This window comes from Anomalospiza imberbis, chromosome 1 (assembly GCF_031753505.1).
Source record: "Anomalospiza imberbis isolate Cuckoo-Finch-1a 21T00152 chromosome 1, ASM3175350v1, whole genome shotgun sequence".
NCBI classification, from domain to species: Eukaryota; Metazoa; Chordata; class Aves; order Passeriformes; family Viduidae; genus Anomalospiza; species Anomalospiza imberbis.
The window spans coordinates 148,620,259-148,633,367 of NC_089681.1; the positions used below are offsets into that span (position 1 = coordinate 148,620,259).

Genomic DNA, 13,109 nt, shown 5'->3' on the forward strand with positions numbered 1-13,109 from the left:
GGCTTTTTCAGTGAAAAGCAAAATGACTGAAAGCAAAATTATTTCACGGAAAGCAAAATGTTTCATTTCAGATTTCAGTTTCCCTGAGCAATTTTTCTAAGGTAGAAAACCCAGCTGCAGTGCTGCTGGTATCCCCTTCCTCCATCCCTTATAGATTAAATCTCTTTAGTATTCTAGTGTAAAACATCTGTGAATGAATATGAAAGATTTTATGCACTTCCTTAGAGAATATTCAGGTTACTTATAACTATACTTTTTAAAAGAAGGACAAAAGCTTAGAAAAGGCTTTGGTTAAAGTTTTATTTTCCAATGAACATATTTCATTTTTAAGAATAACAAAGCAAAATAAATGCCTCTGTTATTGCTTTCTTCTGTAGCTGAAAATACCTATTTAGACTGTGAACTACAAGGTGATAAAGTGAAGGGAATACATTGCTTTCTGTACCCAACAAAAGATTTTGGGCTCAGTTGAATCACCCAGGAAGGGATGTCTCAGGGCACTTGAGATCCTGTGAGTCTCTTACCTGGTTTCCAGTCATTGCTGAATGACAGCAGAGTCTCCCATTTATCCCATGTTGTATTCCTGTGGTTTTTCAGCTGTTGCAGGGGACATGCTTCCTGTTGGTTCAGCTCATTTGGGATCTGATCTCTTAGCTGTATGGACACTACAACTGCATTTCATTACCTGCCACAACTTTGCTAATATTTGCTTTATATGCTCCATGATTTACCAGAGCTGTACTGGTCTGCTTCATCAACAGTCTCTAATGAGCCTTCATTAGTGTTTGTAGACTAGAATAAATAAATCATCTTACAAATTTTATGTTTTCCACAACAAATTGTTTCTCCCCCCAGCCCCAGTGCTGGTTTGCTATTTTGTATTTTTTCTTCTAGGTCGGTTGTTACTTGAAGACCCCCAAGTACCCAATTTGGCTGGTCTGCAGTGAAAGCCACTTCAGTGTGCTTTTCTGTTTGGAAAAGGATTTGCTCAGCGACTGGAAAACGGGACGGAGGTTTGACCTCTATTACTACGATGGCTTGGCCAACCAGGATGAAGAGATAAGGTTGACAGTGGGTATGAGCAGCTCCCTGACTCTGCATTTCACCTCTGGGGGGACAGAAAGGAGGATCCAGTAATACAAACATTGATGGCTGCAGGCAGTGAACGTTAATTTGTGTGATGTTACCTAATTTCCATAATTAGTTTTGGTGATTAATTGCATTTCGCAAGAAAGTTTTGAGGATAAGCTCTTGGAAGGGTTAACAGTGAGCATGTGTCACTTTATGCACACTGGCAAAAATCCCAGTGGCACTGATTCCCAAGGAACAGGTTGTGATCTCTGGCTTATTCATATTACCAAGACTATAAAATATATTTCACTACTTCCATTCTCCTTCACATCATCTCACATCATTTCTACAGGAAGAAAGTGCAGGTCTCCAGTCCCTCACCCTAAATGCCTGTAGGAAAATGAGCAGAGAGGGTGAGGAAACATGAAATCCTTGGCTCTAAGGCAAGAAGATGCCAGTACTCTGCTAAAAAAGTTTAGACTCTTACCTGCCTGGAAGCACAAGCCTGCAAAAGACCTTCCAACTTGTTACACTCCTTCTTTCAGGAAGCCATGCCAAATTACACAGCTGCTTTTACAGTAAATACTTCTTCAACTGGAAGGCATTTGGATGAGTATTCTGATCCTTAGAAAGCACCTACTTCAATACATTCTCCACCACTAAATCCCTGTTTGCTAATAATATCCTACTCACCTTTTGTTTTCTTTCCTTTGGTATATTTATACAATCTTGCCTGTGATTCTTTGATAACCAAATTCCTTCTCAATCTTAAGAAGCCACTCTGCTGCAGTCTGCTCTTTAGAAAAAAGTTGTCTCTATTCCTTATTTGCACCAACATCCAGATTTTTGCAGAGCATGGGTGTTGTATGTTCTGCTTGAGTCCATGTGGCAAAGTTGTTTCTATGCTGGGAGTGCTGGGGGGTTGAGCCCCTCATGAGATTTGGTAGTGAGCTCAATCATCTTTCTGCCTGTTATTTATGCTCTTATTTTAAAGAAAACCCCTGTCATTCTATTGCAGGGGTCACATGATATATTAGCTCCAAAAATGATCAGTTTTCACAGGACTGTGGTTGCCAGCTGGTTCTCACATCCCAGATAAAAGTGACATGGATGATACAGCTCAGCACAGGACTAGAGACACATTTTTTCTATTGTGTTGTATCACATAACATCTGGTCCAAAACAGGTATCCTAATGTGTCTTCCCATCACCAGGAATGTTTCCAAAAGCAAGAGCTGCCAAGCCCTCTAAGATCCCTGGATGAGAAATTCCCCAGAGCACGTATAAATTTTTCCCTTTGCTGTCCAACCTGTCATGGCATTCCTTTGTGTTTCTCCTCAAAGCCAAAATGCATGGAGTTGTAGATGTCTCTTTGTTGTGGCCATAGCCCCTTCCAGGGATGTGTCCCAGTAAATCCTTTGTTATCTGTGAAATTCTGCAAAAGGCAGTAAAAATGCAAATACTTTCATCATTCCACAAAAACGCTGGCCTGGTTCTGGCTGTGCAGTAATCCCTTGCTAGGTCTGGAGAAAACTGTAATTACTTTACATCCAAAAAGGTAACACTGGCCAAACATCTAAACCCAGCACACGGGAACAGATGGAAATATCAGAATGCTAAATATTGCTGGTATTTCCCTTGTGGAAATCCCAACGAGAGGTGATGTTTAGGCAGGGTCACCTGGAGATGCAGCATGAGGAGCTGGGTGCTGCCCCAGCCACATCTCCCTGCTGCTGGGTAGCAAAGTTGCTTGTTTTATTTGAGCAAAAAGTTGAATTCCTTGAAATGGGAATCTTGATTATAATAAGGTAAAATTACCATCAAGGTCACATTTCAGGAAATATTGAAGAAATTGCACCGGGCAAGAAAAGCAAAAAAGACAGAAGAGTAGAATTATATTTTGAGAGTAGCAGCAATAGCTACTTTATACTGAGAATTTGCTCTGTTTCTCATACTTAACCATTTGCCAAAATGTAGACAAGAAACATAAAGTTCCTTCATAAAAGCAGTTTAATGATGTCATAAAGAGAGGAAAATAATAATAAATCTTTCCATTGGGGTAGAAAATTTGGATAGGCAGAGAAGAGCTGTAACAGGGCTGGCACTCAGTTTCTCACTTACTAAGGGTAGAATATACATATTCCTTTTCTTTTACTCTTAGATACACCTTTATGATACTTTTTTTCCTGTTTCTTTGTATGGAAACACTCCATTCAAACCTTTTGATTGGAAGAATTCAAGTCTAAAAATGACAAAATTCATCAAAGTTGGCCATGAGTGGGAGAGGCAGCCACACCAAGTGCCTGTCCTGCTACCAAGGCTATGGTCAGGACAGTGTCTTAGGTTTCACCTGGAGAGTTTTAGAGAAAAATTACTTCACAGAAGGGGTTGTCAAGCACTGGAACAGGTTGCCCAGGGAAGTGGTGGAGTCACCATTCCTGGAAGTGTTCAAAAAACTGTAGTTGTGGCACCTGGGGACATGGTTTAATAGTGAACATGGTGGTGGTGTTGGATTTATGGTTAGACTTGATGATCTTAGAGGTTTTAACTTTCATTATCCTAAAATTCTGTATTACAAACTCTTCAAAATTATGATTTTAAAACGCCGTTTTAAACTTAAAAGATTTCTGTGTGCCTCTTAAGTTGCAGAGGATCTAGAGGAAAGCCACCAGTGTTTTATCTACTTTTAAATATTGTCCGTTTCCCTCCGCTCCAACCCTTGCAGTCATCCAGAGTTTTCTGCATGTGTTTGTACCCATCAGATCAACACACAAGGGAGAGCCAGGTCCTTTCTGTGGCATGAGAGAGCCAGATAGATCTGAGACTGGCAGCTGTGAACGGTCAGGACAATCCCCTCCCATCCTGTCTCCATCAGTCTCACTGAAGCAGACCCAAATCCCGCACCCTGCCTTGGCATCGTGCGCCGCTCGCAGCCAACCCATTGAAAAGAAGAAAGAAAAAGAAAACAAAACCCCCTGGTCTGCTGCAGTTTAAATGTTAGACTCCAAAACAGGAAACAGCTGAGCAGACTGACATCCAAGCTGGTGGCAGGATGTTTTGTCCCTGGGAAGTTCAGCTCTACTTTCACTGTTGACAGATGCCGTGTTTGAGACAGTGACCGCTCTGTTTTCCCCGGAGCACTGCGATGGCCTCTCCATCCCCAAGGAATGCTCACAGCCTGGGGAGGCTCCCTGGTGTCCCACAGCATCTTCTTCTCCTGTCTGTGCATTGCTTGCTGAGCAGTAAAGGGACAATCTTCTTTTCCAGGGTGGAATAGTCCTAACCCAGTTCAAACTGGACTTGGGGTTTCCTGTTCAAGTGTAGAACCACCACTGTCCTTAGCGTTTGAGTAACAAAATTACTCAGTAATTACAACATCAATTGCAAAATAAAAGCCTCGTGACAGCCCTGCCTCACAGGATTTCATTTTCTGATCTGTGGTTTTCCTTGAAACCATCTCTGTATGAACAATCTGACCTGGCTCAGGCATGGTGGTCAGTGGTGGATGTGGCAGTGGTTGGACTCAAACCATCTGAGAGGTCTTTTCTGTGGGGTTCTGTCGGAAGAAAAGGTTCCCCAGGCACTAACAGTGTCTGTTTTGTCTCTGCAGATACAACTCAGGTGTGCCCTGAAAATAAAGAAAATGATCTTACTCCTCCACTTGAGCACTGTATTAGGACAAAGTAAGTGAAATTACAATTTTTCGTACAGATACATTCAGTTGTTGACACAAGTAATATATGTGAGGCTGGAATGTCAAAAAAAAGAATTTCAGCAAGTAAAGCTGAAAAATTAATGCTTAAAAATCAGAAAGGATCTGAATGGGCCAGGGTGTGATAATATGTTCTAAACATTTAACTGTGTACTGTTGTAATTAACATTGAACTGTCCAAGGTGTTCATTCTTAGAGGAACCTTCACTTACATCAGCAAGAACTGACTGAGCCAAATTCAGCCTGAGAGCACAGCTTGGTTGCAACTAAATCTAAATCTAATCTAAATCTAAATCTAAATCTAAATCTAAATCTAAATCTAAATCTAAATCTAATTCCCAAAAGTGCTTGATTACAGAGGTGTAATGAGAAAAGGAGACAATTTATTCCATTTTCATTAGTCTTTTCTGAAGAACAAAAAGGGGGAGCTGGATGTTATTTTCAGTGCATGAAGCCCTATTGAACTATTTCAGTTTTCTGTGGAGAGCACGGGCTTTGCCAGGACCACAAAAAATCAGGTTTTGTGCAGTCATTCCTGACAGGTCTTAGCTCATATTCTGTCCTTATAGACAAGGCTAATTCCTCTTGTGCTGGGATTTTCATGGCCATTTTGAGGCCTATATAAGCAATTCATCCAAATCATACTAAAGTTAATGGGAAAATTTTCAGCTCAGTGAGACATGAAAGAAGCAAAATGGAGAAGTTTAACTGGGCAGAAAATTCAGCTTTATATCAATTCCAGCACAGCTTTGGAAGTTACTGTCTGAATATCTCTGGAGCCAGAAGTGAAAGCCTCTTTGTCAGAGACCGTAACATTTGTTAAATCAGCAAGCCAGGCAGCTTCAGGTTTCTCTTGCAGTTTCCCTCCTGTCCTTCCTACAATTTGCTCTGAAAAAAAAAAACAAACAAACAAAAAAAAAAAAAAAAAAAAAAACAAAAAAAAAAAACAAAAACACAAAATCCAGAAAAAACCAAACAAAAAAACCCAACAAAAACCCAAAAACACCATCAAAACAAGAAAACAGAAGAAAATAAATAAGAACAGTGGCTGCCAGTGTGTTGATTAGAAAATCACTGAAAGATAGAAGAGGCATCCTGCAAGGTGACAGCAGTGCCATCAGTCCAGCCTTTCTGCACATACAGATTTTATTGATTCCTCATTTCCAGTGACACATCAGCATGACTGCAAACTGAAATAAATAATGTATAACCTCAGAAAGCCCCACGGGGAAAATAATGCATGCAACTACTTAAAGTCTTAGAATATCTTCCATTCCTGGCATTGTGTCAGAGTTATACAGTGTTGGTGCTGCTGCTGTTTGTTTATTTTAAGTTCCCTGCTTTAATCTGCTCGAGAGGTAAATTACCAGCAAATTCCAGTGTCAATTCATTTTGTTTGTAGCATTCTCAGCACTGTCTGATTTACCCTGGGCAGGCTGGCTCCTTGTTTTCAGTTTTCTCCCTTTGCTTTGAGGGTATTTATTTAAGCGTGGCCTTGCTGCAAAAGGTTTTTCATGTTAATTTTTTTCCTTTTTGTTTTAAGGACTTTTTCTTCCAACTACAGAGCAACATATAAGGAAAAGTAAGAACCAACCCAGATAACCAAATTTTTAGCAGTTTAGGGGATAAAAAAAATGAATGTTTTTTATTATACAACTGTGGAAAACTCCCCTAAACTATTTTTTAATAAAGCAAAGAGCTGCTACTTGTTTTGAAGAAGAATTCATGGTGAAGACTTTTCTCTTCAAAAAATGCAGGATAATTTCTCAGGCAGAATGGAGAATTCCACAGTCTGGACAATCAGAGCTGAGACAATAAACTATCATTAATTGGTGTTATTGCTAATTGAGAGTTTTCCTTTCATTCAAACGCCTCAGTTCTGGTTTAATCCATGACAATGGATTAAATTAAATGGATTAATTTAATTCATTAAATTAAGCCCATTGCTTACCCCAATACCTGAGCACCACCATCCTGTAACACACTGAGTTCTGTGCCTCACATCTGCCTGCTCTTTGTTCTCTTACCCTCTCCTAAAGGAAAAGCTGCACTGGTAATAGACTGGTTTTGCATTTAGTTTATAATAACAATAATAACAATAATAACGTAATAATAATAACGTAATAATAATAACGATAACAATAATAATAATAACAGTAACAACAACAACAAAACAACAACAACAACAATAATAATAATAATAATAATAATAATAAATTACTAATATGAGTAATATTATTATTATCAGAAGAGAAGGGTTGTTTCGCTTCTGCAGGAGGAGGAGGAGGAGGCTCCTGTTTTCAGTCCCTGCTGCATAAAACATCAGAAGAGTTCAGTTCTGAGTTTAGAGCAGGGAACCCTTCAGCTGGCTCTGGAATGACCAGTCACCACCAGGTATCAGTGTAACCTGCAGGCCCTCCAAAAAAGGAGAAGTAAAAGGGCTTTTCTTGTGGCTCTCAGCCCCAGACATCTGTGGCAGCAGTCGGGTTCTGCCCAGGGATGTCTGGAATGTGCATCCCTGGCTTGTTTTGGAGATGCCGTGCAGACAACTTATCCTGTTCTTCCTGGAGGAATACTCTTATATCACAGTCCTGATCCTCAGCACTGGAGGAAATAACATCTGTTAGCTCTGCCTGAGGGGGACCAAACTCTCATCTGCTATTAGAACCTGAATTTAGCAGTATTTTTTGTTAACCCTCTGTGGTAGTGGGGCTGTGGGATCCATGAGTTCACCTGTTGGCTGTGAAGGGAAACACCCAAAGGGAATTTGGTGGAGGACAGAAGAGCAGAGCCTGGGCATTTCACCCTGAATTATTGATGTGCTCCAAAACAATACCAAATTGTCAGCACAGGAGATGCTGAGTGCTATTCCAGACTGAGCATTGTTCAGGGCCTGACCTGTTCCTCTTCAGTTCCCGTTAACTGCATGACCCTTGGGTGAGGTTGTACTTGAGGCAGGTGGGTCAAATGTAGTTTTCCTTTTGCTAATCTGATAAATTATAATTGAATCAGCAGCTAGAAAATGCCTCATGTTGCAATTAAACTGTGGCAGGATAGTTTGGGGAAGTGATCATCTGCATTGTCCGGGAAGTTTTGTAGCTGTTTGTAAATAAAATACTATTCAGCATGTGAGTGAGATTCCTCACTCCTTGACACCTTTTCTTGTGCAGATGCAAGAGGGGAAAAAAGTTTTGGACCTGTCTCATAGAAGCAAACAGCCAAAGGCTGCTTTTTGGTCTAAGAAATGGTTTGAAAATAAACCCAGGAGATAAAGCTTGTTCTGAAAGTAACCTTCAGTCCTGCTTCAAAAATTATATTGTGTTTAAGCTCTTTATGGAAAGCCAGTTTTAAATAAGGCCAGTTCCTCACTGCACAGTGATTAATAACTTTACCAACAGCAGAAATGGTGTCAGCAAGGTGAGCAATCCCACAGGGCACAGTGCAGGCTCATCTGGTGGTTTTTGGCCTCTCAAATCCCTCTCAAAGCTTTAATCACCCTGTGAGATAGAAAGTTGCACCTTGGGAAGATTGTACTCAAAGACAAGGGATGATTTGATGGCATTACCTGACAAATCCAATGGGGACAGAAGGTGGCAGTTGTTTTTTTCCATTTGGTTGTTTAAGGGTGACATTCTGAACCTCTGATAGGGACAGCTCTCACCTCTGGCAAATGCCAGGCTTGGGTGGAATAACCCCAAATGAAACAAATTCTGCTTTTAATTTAAGATGTGGGGCATCTCTGCTGTGTATTCCTGCTAAGTATTTCTGGGATCGAGACAATCCTTCTGCAATTTTTGATTTTAATTTTCTCAGCAAAGTAAAAAACAGAAGGAAAAATTTCACAACAGCCCTCAGATGGTCACTTCCTTTGAGACATTGCCCTGAAGACTACAAGAATTCAGGTTTTGGTTTTGTTTTACACTTAATTGGCTTGCTCAGCTCGAGGACTGAGCTGCCATACCCTTGCTGACACATCCTGTCCTCGGTGACAGAAAGAATGTGGCACTGGCAACTCACTGTTCCCTCCACCCCCTCACCAATGTCTTATTACTCTGAGACAAATTTTCAAAACAGATATAAATCTTCAGCACTGGGAATGCAACAGTTTAGTTCCCAGATAATGTGGACCATGACCTTGCAGATGAGAAAAGCCATGGCCAAGGGTGAATCCATGCCATGAGGGGTGAGTTCACTCACTTCAGGGAGGTGACTGGAGAGCATCATCCTGCTTTCAGCAGGTTTTGGGTCAGATCTCTGTCTTTTGCCATGGTTTGAAGACACATTTTGTGGCAGATTCAGGATTGATGCCTCCTTTGCATTCAGTCACATTCCTGAGATGGGCAGCTGAGCGGTGGCAGCCAGTGCAGAGCCAGGAATGAGAAACGTGGAAAGTTCCAGAATCATTCTGTTCTCAGTGTACATATTCAGGGTCATTCTGAAGGAGGAATAAGGACAGAGAAAAGCAGAACCTCAGCACAAGGAAAGCAAAACATCACCATTAAAGTGAGCCATGGAATGCTTGGAGGAGCCAAGGTTAGGAGCAAAGATAGGTGCTCAGTGAAGTGATCCAGGCACAGGATCTCAGAGTCAGAGAGTTCCTAATCAGAGCTAAACAAAAATGACAAAATAAGCAAACTGCCTACTAAGCTAAGAGTGAGTATTTTGGTTATTTAGGGTTAATTCTTGTACCCATCTTGGACATTCCCTAATTATTCTGTCCAGCATGAAGGTCTCTGCTGTGAATCAGCTGCTGCTCTGTTGCCCAGAGAGGCTGGAGGAAGGGTCAGAACAGAGATCTCCAACCTTGGCATCTAAAGTCAGGGGGTACAATTCCCTCACTTCTGCTCCATTCCCTTTGGGATGGGATTAGTTACCCCAAACACGTCCATCCCGATCTCTCTGAGCTTGTTTGGGTGGTCCAGGGGTGTGGGTTTGCCTTTCCAGTGATGAACTGATGGATGTGAATGATTTCATTTCTAGGTGGCAAGGAGCTGTCATCGACTGGAACGGCACAGAACCCATCTTGTGACTGATCTGACCTGCACTTCATTTGGGAAGACCAGAAGGAAATGACTGTATGAGCACATTCCTATTCCCACCAATAGAGGAAATGGGGCAGTTTGAGATGAGGAAGAATGACAAGGATTACAGGCTGGCAGGGTTTCACCTCAGTCACCTCATGCCTCAGATATTTTGCTTTTAATATAAACAACACTGACGTAAATTCCTTGTCACTGCCCTCAGCATAAAGCTCCTGAGGGCAGGCTGGGTTCCCACCACCAAATCAAGGTTACAGATGAAGCACTGAAGTCGTCAACGTCCCCCTGAGGTCTCCTTCTGGATCCACTCTGTATCCTGCAATTGTTTGGAAGCATCTGATGGGAGATGCTGAACCCAGATTTCTCTCACTTCACAGCCTTCTCTGTCCTGCCTCGTTCTTCCTTGAAAAAATTTAAGTGCCACTACAAAACATCATCCAAAGAACATATATTCATCTAGTTACCTGGTGTTAGCAAGCCTAAATAGGCTGGTCACCATCTGGGATTTCTGGGGAAAGCCTGGCCTATACCAAGTTCTTGTTGTGTCACAAATTTGCAGTAAGGATTGTGGTTGTGTGTTACCAAAATAATCCCATTAGTACTCTCCTAGTGCTGCTTGCAGCTGGTGTGTAGCAGTGCCTCGTGCTGATATAGCTCATTTTTCTTTCTGGTAAGAGGCAGCTGTATCAGTATCTTTACATTTATGCCCTTATTTCTACACAAGGGTTTATTCACACCCAAGTGACAGATCAGATCTGGGATTTGCTTCTTCATAACCACAAGAAAACAGAAGAGTTGTTAGTTTTGTTAGTTTTGAAATTTAAATGGTGCCTATCTGCGATAGGTACCAGTTTCCATGGTTAAATAAAATCCATGTGCTGGAATGAGGTACTGTGGAGAGGGATACTGAGGTACTGAAGCCACAGTTTGTACTCTGATTAATTCTGCTTTAGCAACACTTTACCAAAATTGGGTCAAGTTACTGTGCAGAAGGTTGGAAAAAAAATGGCTCAGGGAAAAAGGCGGATAAATGGTGTTTCCAGAGGTATTCCTCTCTTGAGAGTGAATATTTCATGAGAGTTCAATAAAGGACTTTTACTTCCTGATGTTTATTGTAGCACCTTCTTCCTAGTCAGTGTGGAAACTCCTCTGGGTCCTGAAAAATGAGTGCAAAATCAATTCCCAGCAAAAATTCAGTGTTGTTCTGCGTGTAGGGTGCAAACTGACTGTGCAAATGGAGATCTCGGAATGAGCGCTGGAGTTAGATTTGAAAACCAACCTGAATATAAGTTACAAAGGAGTGCCAGAAAGGTTTAGATGGCTTTTGGATAAGGATCTGCCTCCCCCTTTGCTTCTCATTCACATCAAACTGTCACAGAATCACAGAATGGTTTGGGTGGGAAGGGAAATTAGAAATCATCTCATTCCACCCCCTGCCGTAGACAGGGACACCTCCCACTATCCCAGGCTGCTCCAAGCCCCATCCAGCCAGGCCTTGGACACTTCCAGAGATCCAGGGACAGACACAGCTTCTCTGGGAACCTGTGCCAGAGCCTCCCCACCCTCCCAGGGAAGAATTTCTTCCTAATATCCAATCTAAACCTGCCCTCTTTCAGTTTAAAGCCATTACATGCAGTAAAGCATCTCAGGGTTGCAGTTATTTTATTTATTTCAGTGTAATAAAATCTGTTTGGTTTAGATCAGACAGATAAGCTTAAAGCTTTGTGAGATCCAGATCTCCCAAAGAGATTCAGCCTCTAGGACATCATCAGCACCAGATCCATGGCATTCCTGACTGCTGGCTCTGCCATCCCTGTGTATTTAGGGATGTTTTTGTGCTGTCAGCTTCAGGTAGATTCAATAGTGTCTTTAAGATACCTCAGCTTGAGCTTCAGTGTTTCTGGGAAGTCCCAAACAGCCAAAGTTCCCAGATGTAAAACCTTTTTCCCCCTCTTCGAAATTTCTTTACTCTATAGTCCACTTTGTCTCATGAAACAAATACAGTTTGATCTTCCCACCTGCCTCACAGGGCATCTGTAATATAACATTTTGAGAGGTGCATTTGGACAGAAAATACTGAGGAGATGACAAATGTTGGAAGATTTTTGGAGCCAAAAAAATGCCTTTCTGGTTTTTCCAGTCTAGTAAACCCACACCATTTATTTCAAAGCTTTAAACTGTGTCAGGTTGGAGATAACCTCCCACTCCCTGACAGCAGAGCAGCGCAGATAAGGGCTGGACTGGGGCAGGAGGAGCTGCTGTGGGACAGGCAGATTTGATCTGACTGAAATCTGGATGTCTGCAGTGCAGAGGTGTTCAGAGGATCTGTTCTCTGTCCAGAGGAGGGGAGATTACCAGGGTGTGGTGGAGCTTGGTTTTAGGATGAGAGAGTTGTTCCTACAAAGGGATCCCAAGAGGATTGTCTCCAGTGCATCACACCATGAAGATGTAAAGATTTTTAGGGTATGAGAAAGAGGATAGACTGGTTGGAAAATGTGGTTTTGGGGTTCTTGTGGAGTGTAAACAGAGATGAGGAGAGGCCCTGAACTCTGTCCCTCTTTCTAAAACAGGCTCCAAAGAACTTTGAGGCTTCTTCATCGCTGGTTATGGAGAATATTTTTTGTTAAAACAGATTTTTCTTACCTATTATCTGTCATTGTGTCCTTGCCTATTTGTTTGCAAAGTCCACTGCCCAGCTGACAGTGAATTAACTCCAGATTCACCCAGGCCCTCGCTCACAAAGGAGGAAAAAATGAACCTGAACCACCTCCCCAAGCCACCAGCTGGGCAGGGCACCTCAGCACGGCTGAGCTCCTTCCACCAGCCTTGCTCCTGGAACCTGAGAGCAGCAGGTTCCTTCTCCAGGGCCCAGTGTCCTTCCAGGCTAAAAGGGATGGCTCCTTGGAAGGAATCTGCAACCAGAACACTCATTTAGACCTAAATACTCTCAAGAAGTAATGCCAGAGCATTGCCTGGTTGCTGCCTGCATCAAGACTTGCATGTTTTTATTCAATGTAAAGCACCAGAAGTTATTTCCCTTAAGGCATTGCAGAGCTTTTTGTGTCAATCACATGAGGCAATGCAAAATGTTGTGTGGCAGAGCAAAAACCTTTGCACAGATCTGTGTAAAAACACATCCTGTGCACAACATGCATCCAGTCTTTCTAAATGATATTTTCCTCTTCGTTGTTTCTCTTTTTTATTTTTTCATTTCCCAAATGTGACTTCTTCAACTGAACAAAGCAGTGATCATTTGATAATTGAGCTTTAAAAGGCACCAGTGATGT

At 41.8% G+C, this 13,109-nt stretch overlaps 1 protein-coding gene across 2 annotated transcripts in view; it reads left to right on the forward strand.

The window, feature by feature from the left end:
- The window catches only part of MINDY4 (MINDY lysine 48 deubiquitinase 4), a 70,282-nt gene extending 59,354 nt beyond the window's left edge, over positions 1–10,928 (forward strand). The window contains exons 16-18 of one of the 2 annotated variants that reach the window (XM_068175652.1): positions 895–1,075; positions 4,682–4,754; positions 9,764–10,928. In XM_068175652.1, coding sequence (XP_068031753.1) covers positions 895–1,075; positions 4,682–4,754; positions 9,764–9,812 — 303 coding nt within the window. In that variant the 3' untranslated portion in view covers positions 9,813–10,928. The remainder of the gene's footprint in view (positions 1–894; positions 1,076–4,681; positions 4,755–9,763) is intronic. The other variant, XM_068175662.1, reaches the window with a different exon arrangement.
- Positions 10,929–13,109: the final 2,181 nt, after the last annotated feature.